The sequence below is a fragment of the Meleagris gallopavo genome, chromosome 30, assembly GCF_905368555.1.
Source record: "Meleagris gallopavo chromosome 30, MGAL_WU_HG_1.1, whole genome shotgun sequence".
NCBI classification, from domain to species: domain Eukaryota; kingdom Metazoa; phylum Chordata; class Aves; order Galliformes; family Phasianidae; genus Meleagris; species Meleagris gallopavo.
In genome coordinates this window covers 3,908,711-3,925,747 of record NC_139433.1, presented here as the reverse complement: position 1 = coordinate 3,925,747, position 17,037 = coordinate 3,908,711, and the positions used below count along the sequence as shown (strand labels likewise).

The 17,037-nt window shown below is 61.3% G+C and overlaps 5 protein-coding genes across 6 annotated transcripts in view; 3 read left to right on the top strand and 2 right to left on the bottom strand.

Moving 5' to 3' along the window:
* ELL (elongation factor for RNA polymerase II) overlaps positions 1-5,623 on the bottom strand; it is a 33,735-nt gene extending 28,112 nt beyond the window's left edge. Inside the window, exon 1 of the mRNA XM_085211522.1 lies at positions 5,426-5,623. Within this exon, the coding sequence (XP_085067648.1) occupies positions 5,426-5,560 (135 nt within the window). The 5' untranslated portion in view covers positions 5,561-5,623. The remainder of the gene's footprint in view (positions 1-5,425) is intronic.
* A 542-nt stretch (positions 5,624-6,165) lies between these two features.
* Positions 6,166-12,089, bottom strand: FKBP8 (FKBP prolyl isomerase 8). Of its 2 annotated transcripts, none has more exons than XM_085211531.1 (9): positions 11,957-12,089; positions 10,772-11,074; positions 10,469-10,638; positions 10,249-10,337; positions 9,852-10,069; positions 9,605-9,777; positions 9,440-9,517; positions 7,421-7,558; positions 6,166-6,965 (listed from the first exon to the last, which is right to left on the bottom strand). In XM_085211531.1, exons 1-9 carry the CDS (start codon positions 12,072-12,074, stop codon positions 6,879-6,881), a joined length of 1,374 nt encoding a protein of 457 aa, XP_085067657.1. In that variant the 5' UTR covers positions 12,075-12,089; the 3' UTR covers positions 6,166-6,878. The 2 variants fall into 2 exon arrangements, with proteins under 2 accessions (XP_085067657.1, XP_085067658.1); XM_085211532.1 differs by lacking the exon at positions 11,957-12,089 and adding an exon at positions 11,353-11,484.
* A 117-nt stretch (positions 12,090-12,206) lies between these two features.
* Positions 12,207-13,042, top strand: KXD1 (KxDL motif containing 1). Its single transcript, XM_003213945.5, has 3 exons — positions 12,207-12,331; positions 12,429-12,475; positions 12,807-13,042. The coding sequence occupies exons 1-3, from the start codon at positions 12,207-12,209 to the stop codon at positions 13,040-13,042; spliced, it is 408 nt and encodes a 135-aa protein (XP_003213993.2).
* Positions 13,043-13,917: 875 nt separating this feature from the next.
* On the top strand, positions 13,918-15,073 carry UBA52 (ubiquitin A-52 residue ribosomal protein fusion product 1). Its single transcript, XM_085211563.1, has 5 exons — positions 13,918-14,073; positions 14,306-14,424; positions 14,511-14,597; positions 14,685-14,787; positions 14,930-15,073. The coding sequence occupies exons 2-5, from the start codon at positions 14,322-14,324 to the stop codon at positions 15,021-15,023; spliced, it is 387 nt and encodes a 128-aa protein (XP_085067689.1). The 5' UTR covers positions 13,918-14,073; positions 14,306-14,321; the 3' UTR covers positions 15,024-15,073.
* Positions 15,074-15,229: 156 nt separating this feature from the next.
* REX1BD (required for excision 1-B domain containing) lies at positions 15,230-16,982 on the top strand. Its single transcript, XM_085211561.1, has 5 exons — positions 15,230-15,347; positions 15,572-15,654; positions 15,867-16,071; positions 16,158-16,246; positions 16,507-16,982. Exons 1-5 carry the CDS (start codon positions 15,345-15,347, stop codon positions 16,577-16,579), a joined length of 453 nt encoding a protein of 150 aa, XP_085067687.1. The 5' UTR covers positions 15,230-15,344; the 3' UTR covers positions 16,580-16,982.
* Positions 16,983-17,037: the final 55 nt, after the last annotated feature.

The following is a 17,037-nucleotide window of genomic DNA, read 5'->3' as shown; positions in this document are numbered from 1 at the left end:
ATGGAGATGCAGCTGCAGGCTCTGCTCTGTGGTCACCGCGTGGCACAGCCCGGCGCATCCATGGGGGTTCTCCAGGAGAGAGCAAAGCAGTGGCACAGAGCTCACAAAGCAAAGCATGTTCTACCAGATCCCACGTTCTCCTCTTCGTAGGGACCGTGGAAGACAGCGAAACGGCCTGCTTCACTTTCTCATAGAAACCAGGAGCCAAAAACAACTGAAATCAGCGCCGGAGCTGGAGAGGTAGAGCACAGCACACACAAACAGCCAGTCTAGACACTGAAATGTGGAAACATGATTCAAATAACCACAACTGGCACATCACGTATTGATCGCAGCCCATCGCAGAACGGGCCCTCAGTGAGTAAGAATATAAAGAAAGATTAAATTAGAGCCTTCCACTTTGGTTTTAGAAAAATATGGATCCTTTGGGCACAATGACACAGACCATTTCTTCCATCCTGCCAGCTGCCCGTTGGGCTAGGAAGGAACACATCTGGATAACGTGCTTCACCTGGTGCTGGTGGCACCAAGGGACCAAAGGGAGAAGTGCTGGTTTCCAGGGAGGCTTCAGGAGAAGAGTTTCTCCCTGGCATAAGGCAAACCAAGGAGGGTTAACGGCGCCGGCCTCGCAGCACACCCGCACATGGTGACCTCTTTTTTGAGTTAAACAAATGCCGGTTTCTTTAAATTAAAGAGGCACTGGTCCAATGTAAAGAAAGGAGGGACCAAGTGCACGGAGCTGTGCTTTTCCAGACTGCCTTCTGGCTGCAGCAGGGCAGGGAGGCGGGCGCAATGCGCACTGCAGGGCGCCGAGGGGCTTCGGAAAATAAAGTCAGAAGGCGGCCCTGGGTTACCATGGAGGGCAGAAGTTGCCTTGTGTACACTGGAGGTTTCTAAGCAATGCCTGAGCTCCTTCAGAAAACTCTTCTTATCAGCAAATCCAAGCTCCTCTCCTGGATAATGCATCTAGGTCAGGCGCAGGAGCGCAGCGCTGGCGATGCCTGTGTGCAGAATATCAGCATAGCAAACATTACCAGGCATTTCTTTTCATCGGAAAAGGAGTTCACTTCAGATCCAGGCTCCTCCAGAAGCAGATTCACCTTCGCTGCTCAGAGGGATCCCATCCCAGCCCTCGCCGTTGCGTCAGGCTGCAGCCGTGCGCCCACCCCAGCCGTGTGCCACCTCCCGCCCTGCAGCCATCCCAACGCGCTCCATTGTGCACGAGCAGCAAAACCACTCCGTCAGCCAAAACGTATCCTCCTCCCGTGGATTAGCTGGCACAAACGAGCACGGAGTGACGCATGCAAACTGCCTCTTCCCATTTTTCAACACGCACAAACACCGGGGATTTGGAGATGCTTTGCAAGTTCGCCCTCTTAAGTTACAGACAGCACTGAGCCGACACGGCGCGGGGCACGGATGTGTTCAGGAGCTCACGTGTGTTCAGCGCTGAGACCTCAATGCTTTTCCAAGCAAACCCCCATCCCGCCCCCCCGGCAGGCAGCACAGTGCAAAGCGAGCGATTTCAACAGCGCCGGGCCGTGCCAAGCAGCTCTGACACAACCCACGGAACAGGACAGAGCGCTCCGTGCTGCCCCACAGCCCAGCAGCACCCGCACGGCCTCAGCCCCACAGCCCTGAGCTCACGGCTCAGCAGAGGGCCCTGGGAAAACGTGGCAGCTTCCGTAGAAAGGACAGCCTGCTGGTTCAGTTCAGTATGAAGCCGGTGAGAAAGCAAGCTGAAAGGGAGCACAGGTTGAGTCCTCCGACCACCCTGCCCAGCTGCTGGATCCATTGATCCAAAACGCTCCTGTTAAATGCCTTAAAAAAAACCAGCTTCATAGAAACCAAAGGGGTTCGACATCAAGTTTGCTCCCCCCGGAATTGTTAGAAAGCAGAAAGTTACCAAAAGGCCAAAGTGAGTCTCTCTGATCAATCACATCCTTCTAAGGCGCAGATGAAAAACAGAACGTGACCAAAAAAAAAAAAGGGGGGGAAGAAAAGCACTCTAAGGCCTCAAAGGGATTCTGCCCCAAAGTTTCTATTTTCCTTTGGCACGTCACCAATTAGAAGTACTGCTGCAGCCTGCTGCCACTGGTATAAAAAAAAGCATAATGGGTTTCTAATTTGCCACTGAATCCCATAGCAACTGTACGTCACTTTGGATGTAAATTACAGACGGTTCTTTCCCGTGCAATTTGAAAACTATAGAGATGAATCTATAATTTGAGCAGACCTAAACGCTGTATGGTCGAGAGGAAAAAGCTGCCCTAAATAATTGAAAGGAAACCACCAGGGGCCAAAACATTCCTGGGGAACGATGCGAAGCCTCTCCCCATGCCATCCCTCAGCTGGGAGCTGTGGGTCAGCGCTGAGCTCGGCACGTCCCGGCCCATTTCTGCTGATGGCTGAGCTGCAGCACAGCTTCCTTCCCCAGCCTCCTCCGGGCTGATTCACTCGCTCATGTCACCGTCTCATGTTCCCGATGTCGTAACAGCTTCAATTCTGACGGACGACAGCATCAGTGAGTTAATAGGACAGGAAAAAACAGGTTATGGGAGAGGAGGGATGATGCAGAATGCCCAGAGATAACTCAATGAGCTCTGATTCAGAAGGAGCAGCGCTCTCTTTCTGACACCTGCGATGCGCTGCTCTACGGACCCCTCATTTTATAGTTTGGGCTTTAAGCACAGCAGCCTGACCCCGAAACCCGGCTCTGGAGGAGTTATTTCAGCACCCGAGGCTGCAAAGGATCTGCTTAACCCTTTGGGAAACAGCTTCTGCCACACCATCCCGCGGGGAAGGAAGGGAAGCCCCAGCAGCAGACCACAGATCCAACACTGGGTTCAGAGCGTGGGGCAGAGCTGGGGTTAGCTCAGCTCAGCCCCCACTGAGTATCTGTGCACCTGCCAAAGCTCAGCTGGACTCAGCTTGCAGCAGTGAGGACACAGAGCGGCTGCCATCAGAGCAGTGCACAACGGGGAGAGGTGCACGGCTGCACTCGCGTCACTTTTTATCAGAATGCAATCCGTTGTGTGAGTGCTGCTCCTAAAACCACAGCCATTTTCTGATAAATATGGGAAATTCCCACCAGGGGAAGTTCCAGGAATAGTCGTCAGCTTTGCCTGGCCCCAGCGCTGATGGGTGTGATGGCACACGGGTCTGAGCGCGGTGCTCAGTTCAAATCTACCCACCCAGAACTGCTGTGATGCTGACAGGAGTTGGGGGCAAAAAGCAAAGGGTGAGCGCCGTGTGCTGAGAGGTACCCAGGTGTATCGCGATGGGGTAACACCACAGCCATCATGGAGTGGGAAGGATGAGACCCAGGAAGAAAGCAGGGCAGGGGCACAGCAGACTCCAGCCTGGCAGAGCAGAGGGGACAGAAGCTGCATGGGGAGGCCCAGCAGTGCCCAGGCCCATCCAGTGCGTGGCTGAGGCAGGCGAGCCAACGCAGAGCGCATTCCTTGGAGAGCTGAGCGTTGTTTTAGGCTGCTGGACGAGGCTGGCTCCATCTCACCAGCACACAGGCTGGCCTGGGACACGTTACAAATGCTCATCCTTCAACTGCAGAGCCCAGCAAGCAGAGACTGCTGGGAGGTGTGAGCAGGTGATGCGGGTTCTGCTCCTTCCATGCAAGCACAGCACCCCGCACTGCGGCCGGAGACAGAAAGCCAGCAGATCCCAGCACCCAAAAGGGATGAACGCCACCCTCCATCACCCCACTGCCTGCCCCACAGCTCCACTAAAGGAGCACAACCCAAAGCAGCAGACCCAACGGGGCGATCACTTTGGGATTATGCCACCCCAACACGTCATTCTTAGGCCAAGAACAACTCAACCAAACGAAGCCATTGCCCCGTCCGTGGGCACGACACCAACACACCATCCTGCTGCAGGAACAGCCTGCACACACGGAGCTGCAGGAGCACCCGAGCATTGCTGGCTGTGGGACCACCATCCACACAACGCAACACCACCAGCAAATTTTTTTTCCATTTACCAAAATTAAATCACAGCCCAGAGGAGCTGCAAACAGCCACCCCGGGTGTGCCAACACCGCTGCCCATCAGTGGGGAAACTCACCGGGCAACGCAGTGCCTGTGCTCACGGCCACTCATTGCTGCCTTATTCACTGCACAAACAGCACTGACGTCCCTCCCTGCTCGGCAGCTCCGGCTGCTGCTCCTTTGGGTGGTGGGGAAGGAAGCGAAGTTCATTAGTGGCCGATGGCCACCGAACAGCATTTGGAAAATAAACACCACTATTCACGGCGCCGCGACCCAGAATAGCTTCCCAAAATACTGAGCGCAGCTGCCCGGAGCCTTCCTACTCACCCTCCCCCAAAGGAAAAGACCTTCCCAATACACAGGCCTCATTTCTTTCATTTTTAACGTATGTAATTTTTATTTTTAAAGAGAAAAATAATTGAAACCCTCAGCCTACCCAAGGCCCCTTCTATCGCCACTGCCTCCTCATAACGCCGATAAGCGCTCATTAAAAGACGAGTTGATAAACCTTGGAACGGTAATTACGTCCGTCCTCGCACGGCTGATTGCCCAACACGGGGCTGTGATGTAACCCACACCCGAAATTAAAAATAGTGTTGTGACAACATATGGCTGATCCTACAGAGCCGGCAGCGCGGTGGGTTCCGGCTGCTGGGAAGGTGAAGGGCGGCACAGAGATGCGGGGAAAAGGGGGAAAAGAACGCGAGAGGATGGGAGGACAGAGCTGGGACCGCGATGGGGGGGTGGGGGGGGGGAGCTCAGCACAGACAGCGGGGAATGGCGATGTGCGGCCCCAGCGCGAGCCGGGGGGCGGGGGGGGACCCCAAAGACACGAAGCGGGGGGTGGGGAGCGGTGACACCCCACAGCTCCCGCATCTATGGGGGGAGGGGGACCTGCGCTGCCCGGTGTCACGTAGCCGGGGGGAGGGGGAGCGGCTCCGCGGTCATTGAGGAGGAGGAGGAGGAGGGACGCCGCCCCCCCCCCCGTCACTCCACAGCCATTTACGTGGGGAGGGGGGGGACCGAAAGCTCGGTCCCAGCACCCCCCCCTCCCCCCGGCACCCCAGCGGGCACACGGCGCCTCCTGACCGCCCGGGGCTTTCCGGAGGAGAGGAATCCCCCCCCAATGGAAGCACAGGGATACCCCCATCCCAACACCGCCCGCAGGGGGAAGCCAGGAACCCCCCCCAAATCTGAGGTGCAACAGAAGGGCACAGCCAACCCCCCCACCGCACGGCCTTCAAACCGAGAACCGGCCCCGAAATCAGACCGGGCCCCGAAATCAAACCCAGCCCGGCACGGAGCCGAGCCGAGCCGAGCCCCCCCACCCCCACAGCCCCCCACCGCCCCCCAGCCCCACCGCGGGGCTCCGGCCAAAGGCCTCGTGCCGGGGCCGTGCCGCGCCCCCCGCCCCTCACCTTACACGCCTGGTAGCTCTCGAAGGCGCGCAGGGCGCTCTCCGTCAGCTTCACGTGGAAGACGGAGACGCGGGTGCCGCGGCCCAGCCGGCCGCAGGACAGCCCGTACCCGCGCTCCGCCTGCAGCTCCGCCATCTTGGGACCGTCTCCCCCTCCGCGCCTGGGCCGCCGGGGCCTCCGCCGCCGCCACGCCCCCCTCGTGCATTATTCATGAGACGTCCGGAGGCGGAGCTCATCGGGCTCCGCCCATCCGCAGAGCCTGTTGCTGGGGGAAGGAGGTGGGCAGAGCGCGCTCCCATTGGTCGAGCTCCACGGGACGCCGCGGCGGATTGGGTGATAAGAGGGAGGGGCGGGGATATGCAAAAACGACGACCGCGGAGCATGGCGGGAAGGGTGGTTTGGGGCGGCCGCCGCAGGGGGACTCGGGGGCTGCGGGCGGGCGGTGCCCGGAGGCGGTCGGGGAAACCCCCCCCTCCTCCTCCGGCACAACGCCCCGAGGGGCCCAGGCACGTTCTTCCCGCAGAGCACCTGCCCCTGGGCACGGCCTGGATAAACCCAGGCCTCCCTCCCACTGAGGGCAGGGGGAGCTCCCCAGGGGCAGCCTTTGGGGCCGGAGTTGGTTTTATTCCCACGTGCGTGACTCCCCCCATCCAAGCAGATTCCGCACTGCCCCCCAAGCAGCCGCTCCCAGCCCCTGTTGCAGTGCTGCACCCCACGCTGGGAAGAACAAGGCCCAGCCGTGCACGAATTGTCCTTTATTGGGGAGTTCACAGTCGGTTCGGGGTGGGGGGGGACAGTGTGCACGGCCCCTGGGAGCAGAGCTGAGAGCGGGGCTGGCGGCTGTGGGCCCACGGCTGGGGGAGCTGCGGGGCAGAAGGGGGACCCCGCAGGGCCGGACCTACAGGATCAGCCTGGACACTGCTATGGTGCTTCGTGTCCTTCACTCCACGGGGTTCTTTGGCTCTCTGTGGGCATTGCACGCTCTGAGGAAATGCTGAGGGGGGAGCGGAAGGGCAGAGCTGGGGCTCCCCGGCAGCCCCCGGCTCAGGGGGAATCTCATTGCACGTGCCCCAGGCACCCCACATCCCTTAGAGAGGGCTCACATCCAGCCAGCTTCCTCCAGCAGCCCTGCGGCCAGGAGCACAGCAGTGCCGGGCCTTGCTGCATCCTCCCTGGGTCACACTGCTGGGGACAGTCACTGCGTGCAGACTCGCGGGAGATCAGACTGCCCCCGATGCATTCAGGGCTGTAGGGTCTCTGCTTTGCCTGCGGCTCTGTCCCCAGCAGGACGAGGTTTGGGGGTGCTGGGTGACGGTCAGGGTAGGGGGGACGTGGTACCTCCTGCCAGGAGAGCATCTATGAGTCCACAGGGAACAGGGAGGGGAGCAGAGCCCCACGGAGGCCCCCGACAGGAGTGAGGCACATCCCAGCGCCGCGCTCCCCACTGCCGTCCTCAGTTCCTTGCAGCGATGACCACAGATAGGGCCACGCCACCAAGCGCGATGGCTGTCGCACCGAAGAGCCACTTCCAGGGGATGGACTGAAGAGGAGAGAAATTAGCAATGTGATGGGATGTCCCTCAGCCTGGACGTGCAGCCCTGCCTGCTGGCACAGGGCCGTGGGGCAGCGCATGGCTCCCGACACATCCGAGATAACACAGCCCAAAAAGGCAAGTGCTGCGTCGGCTCTGCCCGGCGCGTGGCCGGCACGTCCGAGGGGACAGCATGTGCTGCCCAGCTGACAGCGCTTTCCACCTGCACGGCCAGCAGGGAGCAAAGTCCAGAGCCTCCAGCTGCCATTGCCAGCCAGAGCAGCAGCAGCAGCACCGCAGCTATCAGCAATTTCCTGGCCCTCAGCCTGGGCTGGTTCACTTCAACGGCCCCCTGCCCAGGAGCAGCACCACACCGGCCCTAAGGGATGCACCCCCTGCAGTCCCCACCCCAGGGGTGACCCCGACACTCTGCCATCCCTCTGTATGCCAGCACCAGCACTTACCCAGGTCAGCTTGTCTTTGCACTTCACCGGGGCACTGCTGGCTCTGGGATTCCCAAGCATCTTCCTGTACATCTCTGTCTCCACCGTCTTCTGGTCCGCGTGCTTCTTCACCAGCTTTGAGAGCTCAGCATGGATGGTCTGGAAAGCAGAGTGCAGCATAGTGGTTATCAAACCCTGGGTGGAGGGGAGGGGACAGGGACCGCAGTGCAGATAACAGCAGACTGGGGCCCCCCCAGTCCTCAGAACCTTCATCATCCCTCGGGAGTGATCCTGCCAAGCCCTCCTAAAAATGCAGTTCTGAGCTCTAGGCATGCCCCATCTGTTTTGTCCACCAAAGCTTCTCCTTGCTGACAGCCTGTTTCCTATGGAAGTGACATGAAGGAACAGCTACTGGCAGTGCGGAGAGGAGCCTGAAGCTGATGGCAGGCATCGGGAGAGGATTTTCTCCTTTAATCGAGGCAGAATCTGCCTCAGGGACAGACCAGCCAGAGCTTTCCCACATTCAGGAAAAAGGCTGGGCAAGCAGGCTTACACCAAGCATGGTCTGAAGCCAGACTGTGGGAAACCTGGACATCCTGCTGCATCCTGCACCATGGGACCTGCTCCGTGGTGGAGGGCCGACGTCCCCAGCCTGCAGTGACAGCAGGATGTGGTGGCAGCAGCACACTTGTGCCACAGCCGTGCTGTGCCCTCTGCTGGGGATGCTGCCCCAAAGCAGCAGTACAGCGAGCAGCCAGGGCACTGCCAAGTCATGGCACCAGCAGCCAAGCACCTGCAAACACACCCCAGCAGCTTGCTGGGTTTGGTGCTTTGGTGTAGGACAAACAGCATCTCCATAAGGGTGAATTTCTGACGGGTTAGAAAGGCACATGAGCCAGCACCAGCTAGGAGGTGCTGGCAGCCCCAGACAACCAGGTTTCCTCATCCAAGGGCAGATGGAGCTGAGCATTTCTTGAGTGTTTTCACCAGCAGTAGCCATAGCTGTGACTCACTAATGTGTGTTTAACGCTGCTGTCTGGAGCAGCACTGCCACATCCCTGTGAATCCCAGCAAGCAGCTGGAAAGGCCAGTAATTTGTTTGCGGTTTCACCAGTAACGTCACTGCTGGGCATTTTGATTTTTGCTCCTTTTCAATTAAAAGCTTCACTCAGGTGAGCTGATGAGCTGCAGCCCTGCCAGCAGCAATGACACGAAGGACAAACAGGGAAAGCATCCCTCATCCCTGTAGCCCTAGTTCTGCTCCCCTGCCTCTTCCATGCTGCCCAAGCACTACTTTGAGATCCCATATGCCCTTCCCCATGAGGGCTCTCAGAGCAAAGGTGCCTGGGTGCTCCGAAGGCCATTGAGCACCTGCAGGCCCCATGCTGCCCATGACCTTCAGGCGCCAGGGAACACGAGGTGAACTGTGATGTTTTGGTGAAATGCCCGCAGAGGCGGATAAAACTGAGGAGCCAATGCAGGAGCAAAGCTCCCACTGCAGGCAGCACCTCCCCTGCTGCTCCCAGCCCTGCTTTTGCTGGGGCCATTTCCTGGCACTGCTGAGGCTTTTGACTTCCCCGAGGCTTCAGTCCTGCAGCTGATCATTAACCGACAGGAAATTCCTGACCCAAAGATTGCTCCGGCCTGGGCGCTGGCCTGAGGTCTGGGCTTGCTGGGGCCACCCAATGAATCACACTGCAGGCTGCTGAGTGAGATGGCAAGAACTTGCTCTGCCTTGCTTCTCGCAGCAACGGCACAAGCCAGCAGACCATGCAGGCAGAGCTGCTGAAGCAGAGATGGGCTGGCAGAGAGCCCTGCTACCACAAGGGCCAAAGGGCATAAAGAGAGTCTCGCAACATGGAGATAAGGAACCACGAGCTCAGCCGTGTTCAGGTATCGCAGCACTGGGTGCTGGCACTTGCTACACCAACCCACGGCTGCCCTGGCCCTGCACAGAGCAGACTGGTGACAGCTATGGGGGACACCGAGGTTTGTAGGAACATGGCCACGAGGACAGAGCCCTGAGGACAACCAGCCTACCTTGTTTGAAGGCTCCAGCTTCAAAGCTGCCTTTAGGATGGGGATGGCCTCTCTGTACTCGCCCTGCTGGGCCAGGACCTGGAAGATGAGGTGGGGGTTGAGGGAGGTGTTGTGGTCCCCACCCCTCCCCAGCCCTGCCACAGGGCAGGGATGGCAGCACCTCACCTTGCCCTTTCGGAAAAGTGCCTTGATGTTCTCCGGCTGGTGCTCCAGAACAAGGTTACAGGACTTCAGGGCTGCCTCATAATGGTCCAGTTTAAGCTGAGAGGCTGCCAGATTGTTGAGACATTTCACCTTCACGTCCAAGAGCTCAGCCTCTTCATCTGGGGTGAAATCAACTGCAAAGACCCCAGAGGTGGGTTACAACAGGAAGGAAGTGCAGGCAGCCCTCACTCACAGCAGCAGCAGGTACCTTTTGAGCTGGAGCTGATGACTTTGAGAGCGATGTCGTAGGAATTGATGGCCAGAACATAATCTGCCTGCTGGTAGTAGAAGTTGCCTCGTTCCCTCTTGCGGTTGGCCAGGCCTATCTTCTCCTTCCCGCTGAGCAGCTCCAGGTCTGGTGCATCCTGAGCCTCCAGCAGCTCCACCTCCAGTGTGAGTGCTGCGTTGGGTGGGATATCAGGGCTCCTGCAGTGGCACAAAGCCATGCTCAGGCCAGGCTCTGCTACAAACTCTGCCAATCCCAGAGGTGACAGCAGAGCCACAGGGGCTCCCCAGGAGCACAGGCTGTAGTAGAGGGGACTGGGGATAGCTGTCATAGCCCTGTTTAGGCCTACTCTATTTCATTCCACACTCTCCATGCTCACCTGCCCTGTACACCGTAGCAGTACTTGGCATCTGACATAATCAAAGCCGTTTCTCCCATCTCCATAAGCTGTACGCAGAGGTCCAGAGCCTACAGGGAGCAACGTTGCAGAAGAAGGTGAGCAAAGGGGCCAATCCTGACTCCAACAAGGACATCGCCAACCCTAAGTCTCCCCCCAGGGTGAAGTTGCACACATCAGGGCGGCTTCCTCCAAGCCCCACCTGCAATACGTCGCAGTCTCCCAGGGTAAAGGTGAGGCTGGGGTTCTCCTCCACCACACTGCCATCCTCCAGCGTGGCCCTCAGACGGACAGTCACATCCTGGCCCTTGCGGGGGCGGCTCTCCACCCCCTGACCTGGCACGAGTGTCTTCTTCTTAAGCAAGCCGCTCCCTGGGCCAAGAGAAGCCGGAAGTGGTCAGCCCACAGTAGGGAATGGGAGAACCCCACTCCCAACCCAACCTCAGCCTCTGTGGTGGTCAAAGCATCCTGGGAACGCCCTGCCGCCCTCCTGCCCTGCTCTCACCCAAGACGTCGAGCCACTCCTGGGGGTCCTCAGCTGCTTCCCCTGGGCCTCGCTCTGAGGACTGGGCGTCCTCCCGGAGCGGCCCCCGTGCCCGTCCCACGTCCTCCAGCGGTGGCAGCTCGCTCAGATCGTCCTCGTCCTCCTCCAGAACCTCGAAATCCTCCGCGCCGTCCAGCTGAGCGGCGCCGACCGCGGCCGGTTCCGGGCTGGGCCGTTCGGTGCCGCCGCCTGCCCGGCCCGGGGAGCCGCCGCTCGTCTCCTCCCCGCTGGAAGCCATCGCGGCAGAGCAGGGAGAGCGGCGACCTGCGGGAGAGAGGAACAGTCGGCGCTACGGACACGGCGATGAGGCCGCCGGCACTCCCGGAGCGGACGGGGCTCTCCCGGCAGGGTTGTCGGGGCCGGACCGGGGAGGCCCCAGGCACCGGTTCCGACCCCTGGAAGCGCCGCCCCGCGCGCCCCGCTCCACCACGTGCTTTTCTCCCGCGCGCGCGCCCGGCGGGGGTCCCCGCGTCACCGCCCCGTCACGCGCCGGGACTCCCCCTAGCAACGGCCGCCGCGCGCCCCCCGCCGCTCCCACCTACCCGCGAACCCGAGGCCTCTGGCCCCGCCCCCGCGCTCCCATTGGACCGCTTCCTCCCGCCCCACCGATGCCATTGGGTAGCGCTGATGCTCCTCATCGACGCGTCGAGCGGTGCGCGCCGCGGACTTAAAGGGGCCACCGCACCTTCTCCGCGGGCCCGGCACCCCCGCCGGGCCGGTGTCCCCGCCGCCCGTAGCCCCGGCAGCTCTCGGTGCCCCGCCACCGAGGGCTGGGGGTGCCGGAGGCCCCCAGAGGTTTCCCGCAGCGCTCAACCCCCGCGCGGCCGGGCCATCGCCCGGGAGACCCCCCGCTCTGTACTCCGCTACCGAGGCGGCCCCGCGGCTCCCGGTTTTCCCCCTCGGCCCAATTTCCACCACTTCCGGCCCGGCTCCGTGACGCACGCGCGCGGTGACGCCACGGGGTCGCGCTCGACGTGACCCCGCACCCGGAAGCGAGGCGCGGCCGCCGGTGCCGCTCCCGTCATGTGAAGGGAGAGGGAAAGGAGCGGCCCCCGGTGCTGCCGCGGGAGGGGCGGGGCTATCGAGAGGGGCTCGAGCCCGCGCCGTTACCGGGAAGCGGGCGGGGAGGGGGAGGGACTCCGTTACCGGGCACGGCGGGGGCCGGGGGTCCCGCAGGCAGCGGCGCGATGGAGCCCACGGCCTCGCGGGTGTTCTGCGGGCGGGTGCTGGGCATGGTGAACGCCGAGGACGTGAACGCTATCATCCAGGCTCAGAAGAACATGTGAGTCCCGGGGGACGCGGGGTCCCGTGCGAGCGGCAGCCCTCGGGGCCCCCGTGTAACCGTGGGAACTGCCGCTCCCCGCGCAGGCTGGATCGCTTCGAGAAGACGAACGAGATGCTGCTCAACTTCAACAACCTGTCGAGCCTCCGCATGCAGCAGATGAACGAGCGCTTCCTGCACCACACCAAGACGTTGGTGGAGATGAAGAAGGACCTCGACAGCATCTTCCGTCGGATCCGGTAGGTGGCGGTGGGAGGGGATGGCGGGGGGGACCTCGGGGGACCTCGAAGGGATTTGTGTGGGTCCGTCTGTGAACCCGGCTCTCTCCTCCCGCAGGGCGCTGAAGGGGAAGCTGGCCAAGCAGTACCCGGAGGCTTTCAGCAGTGAGTGGTTCCATCGGCTCTCTTCCCCCGTGAAGGTTCCTCCTCTTCAGAATGTGCCTTCAGTGCCGCCTTTGGGAGTCGGGGCCTTTGGGACTGCCAGCATGCAGTGCTAAGAATCCGGGGAGCTTTTTTCTTATATTGAATGTGGATGTAGGAAATCACAAAGCCACGAATGGCTGCTCGTTTAAGTGGGATCCGTTTTTTGTTGATTATTGCTACAAGCAAAGGAGCAAATTCTTCTGCCAAAGCACCGCCCATAGCCGGCCTTGCAGCGCATCGTGTTGTTGTGTGCAGCTGAGGCAGTTGTTAATGTCTGCATCTTTCTTTCCAGACATTCACGAATCTCCTATTCTAGAAGACGACGATGACTTCGACCCAGTTCCAAAGAGCACGACAACCACCATTGCTACCTCTGAGCAGAGCACGGAGTCCTGTGACACGAGCCCCGACATCATCTCTCCCACCATGAGTCAGGATTTTGAGGATTTATCACAGGGCCAGTACGATTTACCGGCTGTGAATGGACAGAGTCTGACAGACGAAGACACTGCCAACGACCTGGACTAAGGCACGTGGCTCTGCCCCATCCCTGGGGCCCCTGAGAACTCTCTATCTTGTATTTATATTTGTGTGTTCCTTTGGCCATTTATTTTTGGGAAGAGATGACTGAGTGAAGAAGGGGGTGAAGGGTCCCTCCTACTGCCTCAAACCTGCCATTGTAGCGCAAATCCTGCAACTTAATATGGGCAAATGAGTAAAACGAGGATTTGAAAAGCCTCCTGTCCTTTCTTGTGTGCGTGTCCAGAAGAGTCAGAGGTGGATGGCGAGCTGGATACAAGCCAGCAGTGTGCCCTCACAGCTCAAGATATGGTTGGCATCCTGGGTATCCAAAGCAGTGTGGCCAGCAGGTCGGGGAGGGGATCTGTTCCTCTGCTCTGGTGAGACCTCACCTGGAATGCTGCATCCAGATGTGGAGTCCTCAGTACGGGAGACACACGGAGCTGTTGAAGCGCATCCAGAGGAGTGCTATAATGATGGTCTGAGGGATGGAACAGCTTCCCTACAAGGACAGGCTGAGAGCAGGGGCTGTGCGGCCTGGAGAAGGGAAAGCTCCTGGGAGGGCTGAGAGCAGCCTTCACCTACCTAATGGGGCTGTAGGAAAGAACGGGGGTCTCTTCAGCAGGGTGTGTAGGAAAAGGGGAAAAAGCTCAGCGTCCCTCGCTGTCCCAACCTCGGCTGTGCCCCCCCCCCTCCCCCAGCACCTCAGGACCGTCCCGGCAGCTGCGTCCGCAGCTGCCGGGATGGTCCTGAGGTGCTGGGGAGGGGGGGGGCACAGCCAGGGCCTGGCTTGCTGATGCCTGCGGGTGATACGGCGGCTGGGACAGTTTGGAACGGAGACTGCGGGACGCAGGGACGGAGAACCGAACCCAGACCGAACCACGCCGGTACCGAGGCCCGGTCCGCTCCTTCACACCACACCGAGGCGCTGCCTGGCCGCGCATTACGGCTGCGCGGAAGCGGGAGGGTGGAACGGAAGTGACGTCACGAAGGCAGACTTCCGCTTCCGGTCGCTCTTTTCTCGGCGGCGAGGCGAGGCGGTGCGTGCGGATGGGCCGGGCTGCGTGTTGGGAACGGGGATTGGGGCCGAGCGGGGGGTGTTAAGGAGCGGGATTCGGTCCTGGGGAGGGTGGGGGAGGTCGGGGAGCCGCGATCCGGCGCTGGGACGGCGGTGGTGGGAGCCTCGGCTTTGAGGGTGGGAACCTCGGCCTGGAGGGTGACGCGGCTGCTGCCCCCCCCCCCCCCCCCCTCACTCCCCCGAATCCCTTCCAGGCGGACCGGTGCCAAAATGCAGATCTTTGTGAAGACGCTGACGGGCAAAACCATCACCTTGGAGGTGGAACCCAATGATACTATCGAGAACGTCAAGGCTAAGATCCAGGACAAGGAAGGTGCGCTTAGCCAGAAGCCCCCGCGGCTGCCCCTGCCTCTCCCCCCTTCCCCCCTCACCTTCTCGTTTAACGGTTCTCCCCCGCAGGGATCCCCCCCGACCAGCAGCGCCTGATCTTCGCAGGGAAGCAGCTGGAGGATGGCCGCACACTCGCCGACTACAACATCCAGAAAGGTGCCGTTGCTGGGCCCGGTGTGGGCTCGCAGGGGGGTTCGGCTGCTTGTCGGTCCCCCCCCCCAGTGATGTTTATCTCCATTTCAGAGTCCACCCTGCACCTGGTGCTGCGTCTGCGCGGGGGCATCATTGAGCCCTCCCTCCGGCAGCTGGCCCAGAAGTACAACTGTGATAAGATGATCTGCCGCAAGTACGGCCCCGGTTTGGGGGTGCCCGTATCAGCCCATTTAAACCCCTCAAACCCCCGCCGTGCTCTCCGTGCACTGCGATTCATCAGCTCCCCCCAGGAGAGGCTTTAGGCCCCCGCTGATGGGCTCTGTGCTCCCTTCCAGGTGCTATGCTCGCCTCCATCCCCGCGCTGTCAACTGCCGCAAGAAGAAGTGTGGCCACACCAACAACCTGCGCCCCAAGAAGAAGGTCAAATAGAGCTGCTCTGCACCAGACTGTGCTCTCCTAATAAAGCATCTGTGTTCAAACCCTGTCCTGTCCTTTATACCCAAACGGAGTGCTTTTCCGTAAACACGAGGCCGCGGCAGCGAGCGCGCCGGGGCTGCGTGCTTGGGACTGTCCCGGTGCTCGGGGTGGGACTGAAGGCTCCCGGGGCGGGGCGGGGGTCCCGGTGCTGGCGGGCGGGGGAGGACGACCGAGGCGCTGCCCGGCGGTGCCTGCAGGTGGCGGCGGTGCCGCGTTGCGCCGTGCTCCGCCCCCGCCGGGCCTGCGCGCTCCGCTCCGGGAGCGGCCCCGGCCATGGTGAGCGGGGAGGGGGTGTCGCTAACCGTCCGGTTTCACGGGGCTGGAGGGTCCCGACGTAACGGAAGCGGGCAGTGCACGCGTGGCCGGGCGCTCCGGTAGCGGTACGGCGGAGGTCGGGCGCTCCGTGCGCGGTTCCGGCCCGGCAGAACCGAACGCGCGGGTGGGAGCGGTGCGGGCGGCAGCGCAATGCCGGTGCCCCACGGCCCTCTCTGTCCACGCAGACCGACGAGGCGCTGCGGGCGCTGCTTCAGCGCTTCTACGCTCTGCAGGGGGAGCGCGTGGAGACGTACCGGCTGTTCGAGGAGTGAGTACCGGGACGGGACCCCACGGGGATGGATTCCCCCATCCCTCCTTCACACATCCGTACGGAACGAGCCGCGGGGCACAAAAGGGCAACGGGAAACCAACCAGTCACCCCCGGTGTGAGCACCGGGAACGGCACTGCGTGGCACCGCGCTCTCAGTTACGGCAACGCTGACATTTTTTTGCTGCCTTTCTTCTGCCTTCATTCCCCAGGGGTCACCGCGCATACCTGAGCAGCGCCCCGCACTACGACTTCCCTCGCTACCGGCAGTTGGTGCACGAGGTGACGGCGGCCTTCAGCGGCATCTCCCGCGAGGTGCTGCAGCTCCAGGGCCGCCTGCGGGATGAACTCGGCCGCCCCGACCTGGCCCAGCACCTCACCCGCCTCCAGGAGCGCGAGCAGGAAAAGCTGCAGCTGGTGAGTGCCGGGCACGGGGGTTCGGGGGGGTCGCGCTGCCACCTGAACGGGGTGGGCTCAGCCCCCGTGAGCGCGTCCCCCTGCAGACAGCACAGCTCCAGCTGGCCCGGCAGCGGGTGCAGGATGAGCCCGGCGTGGACACCAATCAGCAGGAGGTGCGGGAGCTCAAGCACAGGTCGGTGGGCACCCCCTGCTCCCCTCCTTTTGGGGCTGGGATCCCCCTTCCCACCCTCCCTTCCCTCCAGAGGGGGCCCAGATGGTGCCTTCAAAAGAGCTCTTGTTTGGAGCCCTCTGGATTGTTTGGCGATGCCGCGCGGCCGCGCTCCCATCAGCCTCCCTGGGCTGAGTGTTTCATAAACAGCGCGGGGAGCGTGAGGCAGCCCGGATAATACGCTCCATATGGGCTTTATTTATAGTTTCCATCCGCTCTTGTAGGCTAATTAAAACCATCGAGGCAATCAGCGAAATTCTCCAAGACCTCAAGTACGATTCGGAAGAAGCCGAGTGATGGGCGTCCCCGTGGGAATGGCTGAAGGGGCCGTACAGCAGAGTGCTGCGGGGCCCCCTGCCCCACTCCCACCCTCAGCGAGGTGGGCACCTGCCCCCCCAACCCGGCCCCATTGCACAGTGGGGGAGCCCCCCCACATCCTGAGCATCCCTCGGCAGGTGGGTGCACACAGGGCTGGACCTGTGCCCACTCTCTGCTGAGCACAGTGGAGCTTGGAACCAGGGGACCCTTTTCTCTGAGCCCCCTGGGTGCCTGGGGGTCCCCATGGGGACAGACATTGCCATCGCTGCCCCAGGCCCTGGGGACATCCTCTGCCCTACAGACACCCGAGGCTGGCTCTGAGGATGGAGACAACACCCAGCCCACACCTTTTGTGGTCACCCTCAATAAAAACATCCCCTGAGCCGTGTGGTCTATAGGGTTTGTACCCTCCCTCATCACCACCCATGTCCGTGTCC

What these genes read in the sequence shown, in the direction of transcription:
- REX1BD (XM_085211561.1), top strand. An exon ending in AGCAGGAAAAGCTGCAGCTG is followed by an intron (nt 16,072 to 16,157) that starts GTGAGTGCCGGG and finishes GTCCCCCTGCAG; the next exon opens with ACAGCACAGCTCCAGCTGGC. An exon ending in GTGCGGGAGCTCAAGCACAG is followed by an intron (nt 16,247 to 16,506) that starts GTCGGTGGGCAC and finishes CCGCTCTTGTAG; the next exon opens with GCTAATTAAAACCATCGAGG.
- UBA52 (XM_085211563.1), top strand. Translation starts at nt 14,322, where the DNA reads ATGCAGATCTTTGTGAAGACGCTGACGGGCAAAACCATCACCTTGGAG. An exon ending in TAAGATCCAGGACAAGGAAG is followed by an intron (nt 14,425 to 14,510) that starts GTGCGCTTAGCC and finishes TCTCCCCCGCAG; the next exon opens with GGATCCCCCCCGACCAGCAG. An exon ending in GATAAGATGATCTGCCGCAA is followed by an intron (nt 14,788 to 14,929) that starts GTACGGCCCCGG and finishes GCTCCCTTCCAG; the next exon opens with GTGCTATGCTCGCCTCCATC.
- FKBP8 (XM_085211531.1), bottom strand. Translation starts at nt 12,074, where the DNA reads ATGATAGCGTTCACGTCCTCGGCGTTCACCATGCCCAGCACCCGCCCG. An exon ending in GGAGTGGCTCGACGTCTTGG is followed by an intron (nt 10,639 to 10,771) that starts GTGAGAGCAGGG and finishes CTCTTGGCCCAG; the next exon opens with GGAGCGGCTTGCTTAAGAAG. An exon ending in AGCTGGAGCCTTCAAACAAG is followed by an intron (nt 7,559 to 9,439) that starts GTAGGCTGGTTG and finishes TCTGCTTTCCAG; the next exon opens with ACCATCCATGCTGAGCTCTC.
- KXD1 (XM_003213945.5), top strand. Translation starts at nt 12,207, where the DNA reads ATGCTGCTCAACTTCAACAACCTGTCGAGCCTCCGCATGCAGCAGATG. An exon ending in AGCATCTTCCGTCGGATCCG is followed by an intron (nt 12,332 to 12,428) that starts GTAGGTGGCGGT and finishes CTCCTCCCGCAG; the next exon opens with GGCGCTGAAGGGGAAGCTGG. An exon ending in GTACCCGGAGGCTTTCAGCA is followed by an intron (nt 12,476 to 12,806) that starts GTGAGTGGTTCC and finishes CTTTCTTTCCAG; the next exon opens with ACATTCACGAATCTCCTATT.